Source organism: Lissotriton vulgaris, chromosome 2_1 (assembly GCF_964263255.1).
Source record: "Lissotriton vulgaris chromosome 2_1, aLisVul1.2, whole genome shotgun sequence".
NCBI classification, from domain to species: Eukaryota; Metazoa; Chordata; class Amphibia; order Caudata; family Salamandridae; genus Lissotriton; species Lissotriton vulgaris.
Window position 1 is genome coordinate 1,103,841,521 of NC_141687.1, and position 15,750 is coordinate 1,103,857,270.

General features: G+C 45.3%; 1 protein-coding gene across 1 annotated transcript in view; it reads right to left on the minus strand.

Moving 5' to 3' along the window:
* The window catches only part of BUD13 (BUD13 spliceosome associated protein), a 203,285-nt gene that overhangs the window by 77,854 nt on the left and 109,681 nt on the right, over window positions 1-15,750 (minus strand). Inside the window, exons 5-7 of the mRNA XM_086956813.1 lie at window positions 11,914-12,698; window positions 7,398-7,657; window positions 6,151-6,259 (exon numbers count right to left, since the gene is read on the minus strand). Coding sequence (XP_086812939.1) covers window positions 6,151-6,259; window positions 7,398-7,657; window positions 11,914-12,698 — 1,154 coding nt within the window. The remainder of the gene's footprint in view (window positions 1-6,150; window positions 6,260-7,397; window positions 7,658-11,913; window positions 12,699-15,750) is intronic.

Below are 15,750 nucleotides of genomic sequence, written 5' to 3' on the forward strand. Positions count from 1 at the left end.
AGCAAGCAAGGGTCACTGGCATGGATCCTGACTGGCGTTCCAGTCAGCTGTGTGTGTGCGGTGACCTCGCGCCTACAGCGCCTGCCCAGCGAGTGCCTCGTCACCTCCAAGAGACTGTGGCCGTTTCCGTGTGCCTTCCCCGCCCCCCCAGGTGGTGAATTACGACAGACTCGGGTCTCGAGGCGAGAGCAAGTTCGCCGTGACCGCGAGCGTCTTCTGTGCCTCCTTATGACAGGCGCCTCCAGCGAGGAGCTCGGACGTCTCCGAGCTCCACCAGCTTAGAGTGCTTCCTGCGCAGACTGAGGTGAGGTGTTGCGCCGGGGCGGGGAAAGGCCGGCCTTCGTTGGGCGGGACTATTGTCTCTGCCCCTCCCCAGTGAATTGGCGGCTGTAGCTGTGGGCGGGAACCATCCCTGTTTGAGGAAGTCGGAGGGAGGTCCGAAGAGCCCCTGAGAACCCGTCGCTGGTGAGAGAAGTGCTGAACCCGACTGAATCGCTTTCCGATTACAGCCGATGTGAGGTGGGCCCGTTTCTTCAGGTGGGAAGCGGTGATATAAAGGAACTGTGAACCGGCATTTAATTGACTGAGCGCGAAGTTCGTGTGACCTCTTCGGCAGCCCCGTTCGTCAGTCTACAGACTTTGAACTGGTGCCGCCTGAGTGCTAGCAGTGGTAAAGTCCCTAGGCGCGCTTAGAACCCACTGGCAAACAGGGATCTCAACCCGGTGGCAGCCGAGTGTAAATGAAGTGTTCACTGTGTTTCCTTGCCTTTTGGATACACGCGCATATCCCCCGAGTGATTCTTAAAGAGTCCCAACACTCCTTTTGTGCCCAGAGAAGCCTGTGTACATTAATGGTGAAATCGTCATAAACTGTAAGAGTAATCTTTCCAACCTGAAATGAAATGAATTTGCAAATGTAATGTTCCTGAAGTATTTAATTGGTGGCAGCGATACCAGAATGAACCTGTGAATGTTTATTTAACTGAACCAGTATTTATTCTGCCATACAGAAAGTGATATTTATTCTATTTATTGAAGATATTTAATCCTGCTATTTATTCTATTTATTGAAGATATTTATTCCTGATATTTATTGTATTTAACCCAAAAACGAAACCCAGCAAATTGTGACCAAAAGAAATATAAATGTACTTTCCTAATTAAACCCCATTCACAACAGAGAATTTTTACATTAAGGAATCGTATTTTTCTACAACAGTGGTGTGGTGTCCTTCTTTTTGGTGGTTGTACAAGGAGATATTATTGGGTCAAAGCCGGCTTAACACGACAGCCTTCACTTGCCTTGACACTTGAGCCAAGCTACCCCCTTTGTGCTGGGCTTGCCCATCGCAGGTCCAACAACATGTATATCTTCCTGTGGTTGTGCGAGCGGGGAAAAGACTGTCCCCTTAGGTAAGTGAGCTGGCCCTGGGGATGGGGGACCCGGAGCTATTAAAGGGTCGGGACATGAGCCACTACCTCTCTTTCAATTAAACTGATGGCCCAGGGGGATGGGGTCCTCAGGGCCTATTAAATGCAGGGGGAGAGTGGCTGTGCACCCCCACCCCCTCAATAAATTAATTGGACCCCGGGGGATGGAGTCCCTGGAGCTGAAAAAGGTTCGGAAGGGGGTCACATGCCCCCCTCCCAATAATAAAAGCATTGTGCAAGGGTATAGGGTCTTTGGGGCCGTAAACAGCTCGGAGGGAGGTGCACCCTCCCCTAAATAAACATGGCCCCAGGATGGGGTCCCCGGGGTCCTATATGAGCTGACGAGTGAGGCCCCTCTGGAAGATTATATGCAGTAGAAGCTGCAGAAATGAAATGGGGGAAAGCACAGGAGGAAGAGAACAACACAGGTTAGAGGGCAGGAGCAATATACGGGGCGAAGGGAGAAGCAGACAAGGGGCAACAGGGAGAGAGCAACGCAGAGTGTGGGGGCAGTAGCACATGAGGAGAGCAGTGACAGACACAAGCACTTTCCGAGTGCTTAACTGTTAGAAATGGGATTTTTGGCAGGGTAGGGCATGCGCCAAAGCCAGGCAGAAACCACCACTCTAGTCAGGATAAGGGAGTTACACTCCTAAAACAACCCTTGCTCACCCCCTTGGTAACTTAGCACGAGCAGTCAGGCTTATCTTAGAGGCAGTGTGTAAAGCATTTGCACATAACCACCAGTAATACGGTGTAAGCACTACAAAAGGAAATCACACCAGTTTAGAAAAATATCCAATATTTTTATATACTTAAGACAAGACCAAAAACGATAAAAATCCACAATACAGTACCTCAAAATCTTCACTTATCAAAACATGCTTTAAAAATAGTTCCTTGATGTCGATAGCTCCATCAGGGGCTATCACGGCGTTGTGCGCAAACAAATACAAACAGTTCTTGCTGACCGAGCCATCGCGGGCCAGCTACGGTGTCGGGAAGACCCGCAAACAGTATCTTTTAGAAATGCAGGGCGTCGATGACCTCTCTCTGAGCTTCCGAAAACACAGCGTCCGCAGGCTTTGGTTCCTGGAGGTCGGTGCAGGAGTCGTCGGGGCCCTCGAAGTCACACGTGGTCAGGTCGATCTTCTCTCTGATGGAGTCAGGAGCGCTGGCGTCGGCAGGCGTCGTGTGCTGCCGTGCAAAGTGCAGCGTGCTGTGCCCTCTGGTTGCAGTTCGAACAGCGGCTCATTGGCGGCGTCAGATGGCGTCATCGGTGAGACCAGGGTCATGGTGCGAGATGAAGGAGGTGCTTGTCACGGTGCTGGCAGGTCACGGTGCAAGCAGCGTAGTTTTTGTTGCTGAATCGCTGTCGTCGGCTGACAAACTAGAGTCACAGCATCGGTAGGCCAAGGCTACGGTGTGGGATGCAGGCGGTGAATCATGTAACTTTACGAGCGGTGCCCTCGAACCATGGTGCAAGCAGCGTCGTCGATTTCGGCGTGGAGCAGCGTCATTGGGGAGGCCAAGGCATTTTCGTGAAGCGAGGCAGTGCGGAGTGCGGTTCCCAACATGTTGGGGTGCGAGCAGCGGCTCGGTGGTGGAGCAAGGGTCGCGGTACGGCGGTGGCCTCTGCGGTGCCAAAGCGTTGCCGTGAAGTGAGGCAGTGAGGAGTGGGGTGCCCAGTGCCCACAGGTCGTGGTGCGAGCAGCGGCTCAGTTGTGGCATCAGCAGGAGTCATCGAAGAGACCAGGGTCGTGGTGCGGCGGTGCCCTCTGCAGTGCCTTCAGGACACGGAGTCGGCAGCGGCGTCGTAGACGTCGTTGGGTTGCTTTTCTTCTGTTGCAGCACAAAACACACAGTTCCCAGTGCTGAGGGCAGAAGACCTTGAAGTCTTTGCTTTTCCTGAGACTTCTTGAAAAGGTGCAAGCTCTACCTCAAGCCCTTGGAGAAACTCACAAAAGTAGATTGCAGAAAATTCAGTCCAGTCCTTTCATTGCCCAAGACAGAAGCACCCACTGCAGGCTAACACAGCAAAGTGGTAGTTCCTCCTCACAGCTTCTCTAGCTCTTCTTCTTGGCAGTCTTCTTGATCCACAAGAGTTCAAACGTTCAGGGGTCTGGGCTCTAATATTTATATCCCAAAATCCTTTGATCTCTTAGGCAGAGTGTGTCTGTGTCCACCCAGAACCAGTTCTGCCTTCTCTGGTGTGATTTCCTGGCAGGAGGTTGAGACGGCATTGTCAGAGGGAGACCAGGCCCTTTGAGGAGCAAGGAAATCTCCTTCCCCTTCTCCCATTGCAGCCTGCCTAGACTATCTTGAGTCACTCCTGCTCCCCAGCCTTCTGTCATACAAAACCCAGAGAGGCAATCCACATTCCAGCAGAGGCACACGAGATGACTGAGCAAGAAAATATCTACTTTCTAAAAGTGGTATTTTCAAACACAGAATGTAAAAATCACCTTCACTAACAGATGCATCTTTAGATTCTGAGTTCTGGCATACTAAACTTTATTTTCCTACCTAGTTCCCAGGTCCAGTTATGTTTATAAGATGTTATAAACAAACTTCTCATTCTTTCCTATGGGGAACAGGTAGCCTTGCAATAGTGAATTACAGCCCATTTCGTTTTTCACTATGAGGGCATGCGACACACATCAGAGCATGCCTTACCTTTCTCATACTATGCACCCTGCCCACAGGGGTACGTTGGGCCTACCTTAAGGATGACTGACATGAAAGAAAAGGGAAGGTTAGGGACTGGTAAGTGTGTGCACTTGCCAAGTCGACATGGCAGTCCCAGACTGCGCGCAGACTCTGCAATGGCAGGTCTGGGTTACCTTTTTAGGGCTACTCAAGTGGGTGGCACAATCAGTGCTGCAGGCCCACTAGTAGCATTTGGTTTACAGACCCTGGCACACTCAGTGCACTTTACTAGGGACTAACAAGTAAATCAAATACCCAATCATGGGAACACCAATCCATAACACAATTTACACAGAGAGCATATGCACTTTAGCACTGATTAGCAGTGGTAAAGCGCCCAGAGTCCTAAAACCAACACAGACCAGTCAGGCAAAAATAGGAGGAAGAAGCAAAAAGTTTGGGGATAACCCTGCAAAAAGGGCCATTTCCAACATTAACCAAAAACAAAAAAGAAGTTGCCTAAAAGTATGCAGTGGAAGGATAAATCATAAGGATGGTAAAGAGGTTATGCTCAAGGAAAGGGACAGAGAAAAGAAAAGGAAGGCAAGCCATCAAATAATCCACCAAGAAGCGAGTAAATGTGAGTGACAATAAAGACAACCAACTGTAAGCAATGGGTGGGCTCTAAGTTCACAATACGTCTTTCGCAACTTGGCAGCTTGAGCTGTCGGGTAGGCCTGACCTAAAATGTAACTCACCATCAATAACGGATACGCTCATGCCAAATGTGCTACAGAGTGCTGGATATTATTCAGGTCAATAGCATTGTGATGTGATTTTGGTTTAAAAAAATTGACTTAAAGGATGATTATAATAATTTTCTTAACTAAAACTTTGTAAAGGTGTAGTTATTGTAATCTTACAATTTATAAACTTTGATTTTTCCAGGTTTATTACTGACCATTACGTCCCCACAATCTGTAATCATTGATTTGTGAAGCACATTTTGCTTGTTACTGGATTCGTACCAAATAGGACTTTTCTCTCTGCAAGTCCATATTACAGATACACCCTGACCATGCTCAACTTTTTATCAAAAACAATGGTCTTACATTTTGCAATTTTTTAAAGCACATTTACAGTCCCAGGCTAATTTAATGTGCATTTCAAAATTGCTCACATCTGACGCAAAAAGTCTTGACTTAGGATGAGATGTAAACAAATGACCAAACAACAACTTCAAATAGGTCAATTATGCAAGTTGAGGATTTTGGACATTTCTGTAACCCTTCCTCCATCGACCAAGGCCATTAAAGTAGCAACATATATCGTTGCCTATTTTGTACTCTATTAACAAGTACATTATGGATTTAGGCCCAGATCTCTGTACTGGGGTGACTGTTTGACCGTGTGCTGCATTCTGTCCATTAATGCTCTTTTTGCATTTGTCACCTGAGTAGGACAGGTATGCCCAGACGTTGGTCCGGTGCTCTCCATGACCCTGGAGTCAAGCTAGCCTGGCTGATATGGGAAGATGCCCCAAAACCAGTCCCAAGATGCTCGTTTCCAGTTCAGGGAGGACCTGGCCTGGCAGTTCGAGCTGGATTGTTCCCATGGGGGAACAGGGTAAAAACTGATTTGCATTTGACTGGGTCTGAACTGGATGGCATGGGGAGCAAAAAAACAATGGATTTAGTCCCAGATCTCTGTACTGGAGTGAAGGTGAGACATTGTGCTGCGTTCTGTCCATCAATTGTTCTTTTTCTATATATAATGTATGCCACTCATGCTCATATAGAGTGCAAGAGAAAACCGCTCACATCTGCATTAGCTATCAGAATATCATTCAATACAAACCCCCTTATCCCACAGTGAAAAATGTCTAAAAAGTACACTTCATCTAACAGGCCTGTGGTCTCAATACTGATGCTTTGTATTATGCATCATTCAATGAGGCCTGTGTGGCAGAAATTGTAATATGGCACAAAATATTAGTATTAATCCATATTACTTTCGAACCAAAAACCTCAAGAGACCCACAACCTTTTAAATCTGTACTCCAAGTGTTACCTTCCAATGGCTTATTTTCTCGTTCCTTTCTTTTAGAGTCCTGCTTTTCTTTCCTTAGAACGTCCGCCGACACCAGCCCCGATTTTCCACCTGAAAGCATGTGATTAGCCTGGTCATAAAAAAAGAAAAATTCATGAAAAAAACCAAAGAACAAACTTCATGACCATCCAGTGACTGGTCCCTTAACTGAATAATAGGTAGAGTGTTTGTTCAGGAGATAAAACAGAAATACCTTAGGGCTTGACTTAGATCCTGGTTGACGTGTTACTCCATCACAACGGTGACTGATATCAGGTCCACTGTAATGTAAATCCCATATGATACAATGGAATTGAAATTTCGGTAGGCAAGATATCCGTCACCATTGTGGCGGAGAAACCCGTCTGCCAAAATCTAATTCGGGCCCTTAGTATTTTACTGGAGGGTTCTTATTATCACCAAGAGAACCCGCATCCCCTGCCCTTCGGCTGCCTGTCGACCAGATGTCAAGTTGAAATAACCCCTCCACACCGTGTACCTTTTTAAGGGCACCTTCTGATCAGAAGTGATATCTGAGACTACAGGTTTGAGAAACCTCTTAGGCCCATATTCTGAATTGAATAGGAGTTACCAGCTGAATCATGAATTACAACGAATACATTAAAAAAACGCACTCCTGGTGATCTCCCAGCTCTCAAACGTTTTACTGGTTTTTTTTTATTGCAGAGTTTTATATTGCATGAACTTGACCCGAATCGGGTATCAGAGCGCTTTATATAGCACCAGTTACATTACATGAGGACACACATTCATTTTTGGTAGGCGAGTGGAGATTAAGTGATTTGCCCAGAATCACAGGATGTTCAGCGTCATTGCCGAGACTCGAACCCAGTTCCCCAGATTAGATGTCGACCGCCCTAGCCGTTAGGCCAACTCCTCTCCCCAAGTTAATATCTTATGAACTATCAAGGTGACAACCCATTTGAAAATGAGAAATTTCCTTGGGATTCAGATGTGGTAACACCAATTGCAACAGTAATTCTCCACTTCTTAGGGGACATTCAGGGTGTACCCTGGTATACCACAATATTCATGCGGAAGTACCTATTGTATTGGTAATTCCAAGTATGAGAATATCACAACACTATTGCTAGGGGAATCTGGAATGATGGCTTTACAGTTGAGATTAATACCTACTTTTGTCAATTCCCATTGAATCTACCAAGAATAAATTAAAGTCACGTAACTCGTGCCACACACACACCTACCTGAGCAGTATCCCCTCTCTGTCTTGAAGGTGAGCCCTTTGTAGTCAGAGCTCTGCGGGGTGGAGACAGATCAGAGTCAGAATTTTGCAACGTCCTTCTTGGGGGAGAAAGGTCTGAATCAGATCCATGATGAGTTACATTAGATCGGCCACGGTTTCTTGGAGGGGAGAGGTCAGAATCAGAGCCTGGACGGCCAGTACGTCTCTTGAGCCGTGGCGAGTCATTACGCTTCTTGTGTCTTTTGGGAGATGCAGGCAGTACTGCAAAGTAAAGAACAGTCATGATTTTTATGCTTGGCAATCGAAGGGCAAATAAGTTTGATGACTGCTAGGAATTTACTGGCAGTGTAAGGAGACACACAGTCTTCAAACACTTAAGTCTCTTGTATTAATTATCTCACAAAATAATTGCTCCTAAGTACCCCATTCGATCCATTCCCACACTGCTCACAGTGCGCCTCTGAACACTCATAACATATTTTAGAACAGCACCTTCAGCTTGCAAAGGCTCTAATGATTCTGACAGAAAAATATGCTCGTTTAACATCAGTCTATCTTCATTTCGGACTGCCAACTTTATAAAGAAAAAAAATGCTATTCTTCTATAGAGATACTGTGAGAAGTCTGTGCATTTCTGAATTGGGATCCATTTCAACAAAACAACGGCACCACTCACTAGAATATGCATATACAAAACCTATTTTGTTGATTCTTACTAAAGCACAGCTAAAAACAAGCTGTGTTTTACTAGTGACTATTATCCGGTTTTCAGCCGAATTTTTCTATTGGCAGTAAGCACACTCCTTTGCAAATGCGACGGAGTATGCTTACCGTCAATATAATGGTTTGCCTACCAAATGTATACGCAGGCAGACCATAGTTTGGCAATAAAGGGACTACTGCATCTCCACTGTAGCCAACCTTCCCGAATGGCCACACGGAGCTAGAGCCATTGGAGGAATGATGACTATATGTCCGCCCACCCATTTTAGGTAGCTGTTTTACTGTCTATCACCATCAGGAACACCCTGGCTGTGTGGGGCAGTAAAAAACCTAAACATGCCCCTTTCATTATGGGCTCGAGTGGCGAGGGGGTGAGTTTTTTTCCCCCCAAAAACCCACTATGAGGTTTTGTTTTTGAAAATAAAAAAGCGCTGAAATGTTACCATACGGCTCAGCATGTTTGACGGAGCCGTACGGCAAATTTCCAATACATTCACAGAAGCCGCCATGTTGGGGGGTCCCGTGAATAGTAGAAACGTATGTTGGGTTGCTAGGTTTCTAAATTTGGCAGGCCTTTACTCCTTCAGGATTCAGAAAAGGGGGTGGTGATGAACAGAGTGTCTGAATTAAGCAGACCACTCTTACCCAGTCCAAAGATCAGGGCTTGATCCATCACCGTTATTTAGCTCACTGCACCATCCCAGCTCAGAACCTGGCTATATGCAAATTAGTCTGTCCCTGGCCCAGTGCATCATGGGAACAGGGCAGTCCAAACTACCAAGCCAATTCTTCACCAGAAAGGAGACAAGCTTCCGGGGACCGGTTTCTGGCATTTCAGCCGTCGTCGGCCCGGCTTGCTTGAATCCTGATGGTGCAGTGAGCAAGGGACTCATGTCTGAGTATACCCTGCCACACCTATAGTGGCCAAAAACGATTCAGAAAAGGGGGTGGTGATGAACAGAGTGTTGAATTAAGCAGGCCACTCTTACCCAGTCCAAAGATCAGGGCTTACTCCTTCAGGGCAATGGAGTAATTTACTCTATCGCTCTGACAGAGTACAATCGGTCTGCTAAATATCGAAGGAGACCCATAGGTTGCTACCTGCGTTATAAAATGCACTTAGAGAACAAAGTAATCAGTATCACTGAAGTTTGTGTTTAAAATCTCCTTTACCATTTTAAATGCTCCAGCTTACGTAATTAGAAAAATAAATGATTTCTCCCTCAGTTACAAAAAACACATACCATAAATAGCCTAAACAGCCAAGCTAATTATTCGTTAACAAATTCTTCAAAATTCTTAATACGAAATGCACACTTTATTTACAGATATCCATTTCCAACTCCCTGTGCAAAAAAGTTGGTTGTTTAAGACACATTTCTCACTCACAAAATATGAAAGAAAGCCTGAGGATAGCATCAACATTTTTTATACTTCTTCATATTTATTTTGTCCTATTTGTTTTAGGTCTTTGAACAGTAAACATTTTTACTTCAAATAAAGAACTTGCAGATAGGAAAGGTGGTTCTCGTAAACCTGGATAACCTCAGTGAAATTATGATGGTGAACTAATAAAAAATAAGTAAACATATAGGGGATAAAGTACACCATGTAGTACATTATAAGGTTATTTATTGCAAGTCACAGAAGGGTTCCATGATCTTTGAGAGGAATAACTAAGCCTGGGCGGAACTCCGCGAAGTGACAAAAAAACTCTGCAGCCCTACGCGGAGTTCTGCAAGCGGAGGATTGCATTGCGATCATGCCGTTCTCTGTGATTCTGAGCGCCAGGTGTGTGTCCCGCACAGTAAAATCATAGCGAAACGCACCATGCACAGTCAAAGAGGGTGCAACTTCCTTTCTGCTGCTCGAGTAATTTTCTCCTCTAGCGGCAGCTTTCTCAACGACAACGGAAGGTTTCTCAACGCAAGTGGTCTCGACCTGCTTCGACCACTCGCATTGAGAAATCCAACCATCCCCATGGAGAAATCTCACCAGGAGGTTAATTTTCCTCGCTCGTGCTCGCCAACTAGACCTTGGCAAGCACGAGCAAGGAAAAATCTCACCGAGAGGTGGATCCGTGAAGGGAACTCCACGTGCTCCGCGGATAACTCCGCAAATGCCGCAAACGGAGCAGAGTTCACCACCCAGGGTTAGGATTAATGCAAAGGTTAAGTTCCTTGATAAGGTCATGGAACTCAGCCTTGGCCTTATGATAAAGGGTTAGGGGTGCTTTATTCCTTTTAATAAATGGTCACACCATCCCCTTTCCCACAAACTGCGTAAATCCTTAATGTCTCGCTACTGCATATTCCTTATAGACCAGAAAAATAAAAGCAGAATCTGTATTCTGAAATTAAACACACCAAAAAGTATTAGGAATTTTTGGTTAAAAAAAAATCATAATTTATATTAGGGTCAATTTAATGTAAGTCAGGTTAAACAATGCTGTGGATCAGATTGTGGTAAAACATGCAGAGATCCCATCTTTCCTACAATGATCTTAGCTTGGAAAATGGGGTGTTGCTATAAATATCTCGTGTCTGATGGTCTCTTTTTCTTTAAAAAAAAGCCATTTCTTGTTTTCCTTGTTTAAACTGCAGCAGTCATTATTAAGCTTTGTGACCTGTAATTCGTCCAGGCAGCTGGGACCTGGAACTGTAACATCAGAACTCAACTGCAATAACTCATTACAGTTGAGCAGCTATGTCATTTTTCTTTTACTACGGGTGAATACAAACATCACAAGTTGACTGTAATAAGGAAATCAGAGACATGCTTTTATAGAGGGATAACTAGCTCCTACCAGATGATAGATCCTATTACAAAGTGACATCATTTACAAACATAAAAAGAAACTAACTAGAAAAGAAAGATGAATCAGTGGTGCAATTAAAGTTCCAGAGAAATGCATGCAGTGGATCCAAGACGTAACACTTGTGTATCCAGATAGCTGAGGCAGTGTGAAGATAAACTAAAGAGTTTCGTTTGTATCCTTAGTATTCTAATAAATGCAAGCAAGATGGCAAGTGCCAAGGCACCCACCAGTAAGTGTGGAGCTGAACGTTGAAGGCATGTGTCTTTATTCTTTTTTGACCAAAAACAAATCAGGAGTCAAATTAAAAAATGTAAATCCAAATAAAATGTAAAAATATAGATAGAGAACTATAATCCAAGTAAGATACAAAAAGAAAATTAAATGCAACATCTAATATACATAAACATTTAATGATTTACATGATAAAATATACAGTGAATAAACGAAACTAGGCATGAGTATTAATGAATTTAAATGTGTAAAGTTAGGGCCCGATTAAGATCTTGGTTAATGGGTTACTCCATCACAATGGTGACAGAAGTTCCGTCCGCCAAAATATAGATCCCATTATATCTGAGGGGATTTATTTTTCGGTGGATGGGATATCTGTCACCATTGTGACGGAGTAACCCGTCCGCCAAGATCTAAATCGGGACCTTGGTGTTTTAGAAGTTCTCTAATGGACATTGAGTAAACAGATCATATTTTCCTGCTCCTGAGGGTGTTACGGTGCAGAAAAAAAGTATTAGAAAGGAGAAAGCAAGCTTGCCTCTCAGGACACACCTCAAGTGAGTGGCATGTTTATTTGTTTTTTTGCATGTAGGAGACATGTCGGAGCTCGAACCATGTCGTTTGTTTCTGGGAGGACAAAGATTTGAAGAGCTGGGATGAGACAGGGACTTGCGGCTCGTCAAAAATCTGTGTTTTTTTACATTTTTGTGAACAAAATTAGAACTATTAGCAGAGGCCTGCTTACCTTTCCTCTGTGTCAACAGGTCTGTTGAAGAATGTTGCCCTTTCCTGGGTGGCGACAGATCAGGAGAGTCATGGCGGCCTTTCCTCGATAAGAACAGGTTAGGAGAAGCCTGCCGCCCCCTCCTTGGTGGTGACGAGTCTGAAGAGTCATGACGATCTTTTCTCGGTGGTGATAGGTCTGGAGAAGAATGTCGCCCTTTCTTGGGCGGTTTTTGATCAGGAGAGTTTTGATGGCCTTTTTTCTGTTTTGGTAAGTTTTGAGAAGCCCCCCGCCCTCTCCTAGGTGGAGAGAGGTCTGGAGAGTCATGGTGCCCTTTCCTTGTTGGCGATTGGTTGGCATTGTTATGGTACCTCCTTCTGGCTGGCGATTGGTCTGAAGAGTCATGGAACCCTTTTCTGGGAGGTGATTGGTCTGAAGAGTCATGGCGCTTTTTTTTCGGTGGCAATTGTTCTACAGGGTCATGGAACCCTTTTCTTGATTTTGATTGATCGGGAGAGTACTGGCGCCCTTTTCTGGGTGGTGACTGGTCTGGAGAATCAAGGCGTCCTTTTCTGGGTGGTGATTCGTCTGAAGAGTCATGGCGCCTTTTCCTGGGTGGTGAAAGTTCTGCTGAATCATGGCGTACTTTAATGGGAGAAGAAGATTCAGGTGAATCGAGACAGTGCTCTTCTAGTGTGCGGGAAGGAGAGGAATCTGTGGAATCATGGCGGATTCTTCGCAGTGGTGAGAGTTTGGCAGAATGATCAGCTTCCTCAGTTTCCTTTGACTTTGATCTGGGTTCTGAGCTGAAAGACAGATAAGATCAACAGTTTCACAATCTAGCACTACATGAATAGAGCTGCTACAATCTGAGGTCAGTTTTGCTTTGAACAAATTTGCTTTACATTTTTATTATCTCTTTCTTCTGTGTACACCTATTTACATTATTTTTCTGCCATACATAATTTCTTTTTATCAAAAATATCAACTATTTGTTAACTGCTGCTAGATTTCTATGACTAAATAACTTACAACTGCTTTAGTTTGGTTACTGCTGCAGCCTTTTTCTCTGATGCCATACCTTGGACTCGGCTGAATAACTGGATTGAGGAAGTGGGAATGAGGTTCTACACACTTTACCCTGACAAGCACAGTTGGTAAGTGAAATATTGAAACTGGATGGGCCAGGGCCATATTCAGACCATTACTAAAAGACAAAGGTGGTCATAGCTGTGCAACCACTACCAAATCAAATAAGTCACTGGATTTTCACTGCACCCAGAGCAAGCAGACTTATGATGTGCCACCTCCGCACTATTTCTACCCAGTGGACTGTTCCCCATGGTGGCATTTTAAATCCCTAAACAAGCATCCACTTCTAGATGGCAGCAACCTATACAGAGAACTGCGAAGTTTCACAGAAATATGGCACAACATTCAACTTTGAGAAGTTGCATTCCATGAGGAAAACAGATATGGAGGAAGCACATTTTGTGGTGACAGCTAAATAATCAGAACAGCAAGACCATGTTCTTCACTGATAAAAGCATAATACAGGTTGGCTAAAGTGGGATCAAAGTTAATCACACAAAACAAGATTGCAGATTGGCAGAATGTTCGGACATAGCCGATGGTGGGCAAGTATTTTATACATTTTCCCTATCTACCACTGTCTACTTACCTCGGAGTGCAGTGTTACAAGGACATAAATATGTATGAAAAGTGCATGGACAGTCATCTCATGCATGTCACATCATGTCAATCAAACATGAGTGATTGTACAATCTGCTACTAATGCCAGTCTTATTGCATCCACTAAAGAGCAAGAATTTAGCACCACATCACTATCAGAGAGGCAAAGGAATGGTGATGGGGTAATAAGAAAAATATATTTACCTTCAGTAAGGAAAATGTTGCTTACCTAGTAAGCATCTGTTTGTGACATGTTGTGCGAGTTACTTACCGCAGATTCCTTAACTTATAATATCCCCAGGTGTCAGACTGGATCCGGAAAACTTTCCCCAGCAGCACCTCTGCGTGCCGGGCGTGACATCAGCGGAGCCATATATGCCCCTCCCGGCGCACTAAGTTCAGTTTTCGTCAGAGAAACTTTTCTGTGCCACAACGCGGAGCCACCACCGAAAACTGTGAAAATATGGGATCAGTGTGCAAAAATTTAAGAAAAATAGAATCACAAAGGGAAGTGCCTGGCACTATATTCTGCAAACTAGTAGACGGAAGAGCAGAGCACCACTCTGAGAAGCACCCCCACAAATGCGAAGGCCAAACCACCTGTGGAGGTAGAGGAAGATGTGAAAAAACCGCATGGCAGATGACAGAAGCCTGCAACTATAATGTTTATACAACAACAAGTCCAGAACATAGGATCAAGGAAAATGTCACCATAAGACGTAAGCAGAAGAGGCGTCGCAACCCCAATAAAAGACCGAAAGAATGTGTCAGAGCCGATAGACTTGAACCAATGGGTCGCAGGGGTGGTAAGAGACCCCAAGGCGTTGGAGAAGGGGAGAGCGGAGCGTGGGAAAAAACCCATAAATAGATCCCACACCGTACAATCCAGGTACAGGGTTGGAAAGGCATTGAAGTAGTGTGGCTCACTGGTTAGAGGCGGCAGACCCGAGAGCAGAGGACGGCCCGGGACCAGGGTTCGATTCCCGGCGCGGCAGGTTTCTGGACCAGGGTCAGCGGACTCGATAATTCTCTCGCCTCGGTGCCCACTCTGATCAGCGATCACACTCGGCAACTCTGGGCATTAGCTTGCCTCATCTTCACTAACGGCCCCACCAGACCGCCGGGGATGCCTGGTCTCACCCTGGAGATACCCATTAAGGGACCATCTCTCAGGGAAGCCAGGAAGGGTTTCGCAGCGGTCGAAGCGCCTTGGGACCCTACGGGTAAGTAGTGCGCTATATAAATGCCTATACATACATACATACAAAGGACACATGACATATGACCATACCGCCAAATCACGTGAACGGAGTAGAGCAATGAAAACAGAATGAACACTGTGTCGGAGTGAAGTGAAAAAGTCACCCTGCAGAAAGGCAAGCCACCCGGAGGGAGTCAAGTTTAGAAAATCCAACCTGAAAAGGTCCTCTCAGAACGGGGAGGACGGGCGGGCGTTAAGGAATCTGTGGCTAGACTGTGTCGCTACCAGATACATCGTTACCGAAGGCAAGTAACTGGTCCATCTGATAGAGACATCTAGCCGCAGATTCCTTAACTTAGAATAGATACCAAAGCCATACACATGGAGGAGTTTGGTCTGCGACTGAACCCCATGAAGTTCCCGGGGGAACGTAGCTGCCAACAAGGTGACGAAACACGGTGCGGACCGCAAGCCAGCGCAGCCACACCAGACCATGAAGCTAATAAAACAGCGGAAAACATGGGGAGGCAAAGGCACCACAAGCCATCCAAGAACAGCATGAAAACCCATGTATGTATACCGGGGAGAGAAAGAAAACATATACTAGATATGTAGGTGTGAAAAGGAAAGTGCAGGAGTTCGCAAGAAGTGGAACTGAACCTAGGGTCTGATAGATCCGCAGGATCTGGCGTGCCGACCGTAAGTAAGACCCAGAGAGAAGGCAACTGGTATGACAGAGTTAGCACATATCAGTGCAGTATGCACAACAGCGGAAAGAAGCACTGTTGAAACCCGCACCAGCAAAAATACGTTTGACAGCAGTGAAAGATATGTGAAAGGGCCGACAGCAACCAGCACAACCGCCTAAAACAAGACTACAGTAAGAACGATAGTCAAGTGGAAGACTGGAAGGTACAAAAGCAGACCCTTTGGACGTTAGAACCACACGAAGTATAGCAAAGACC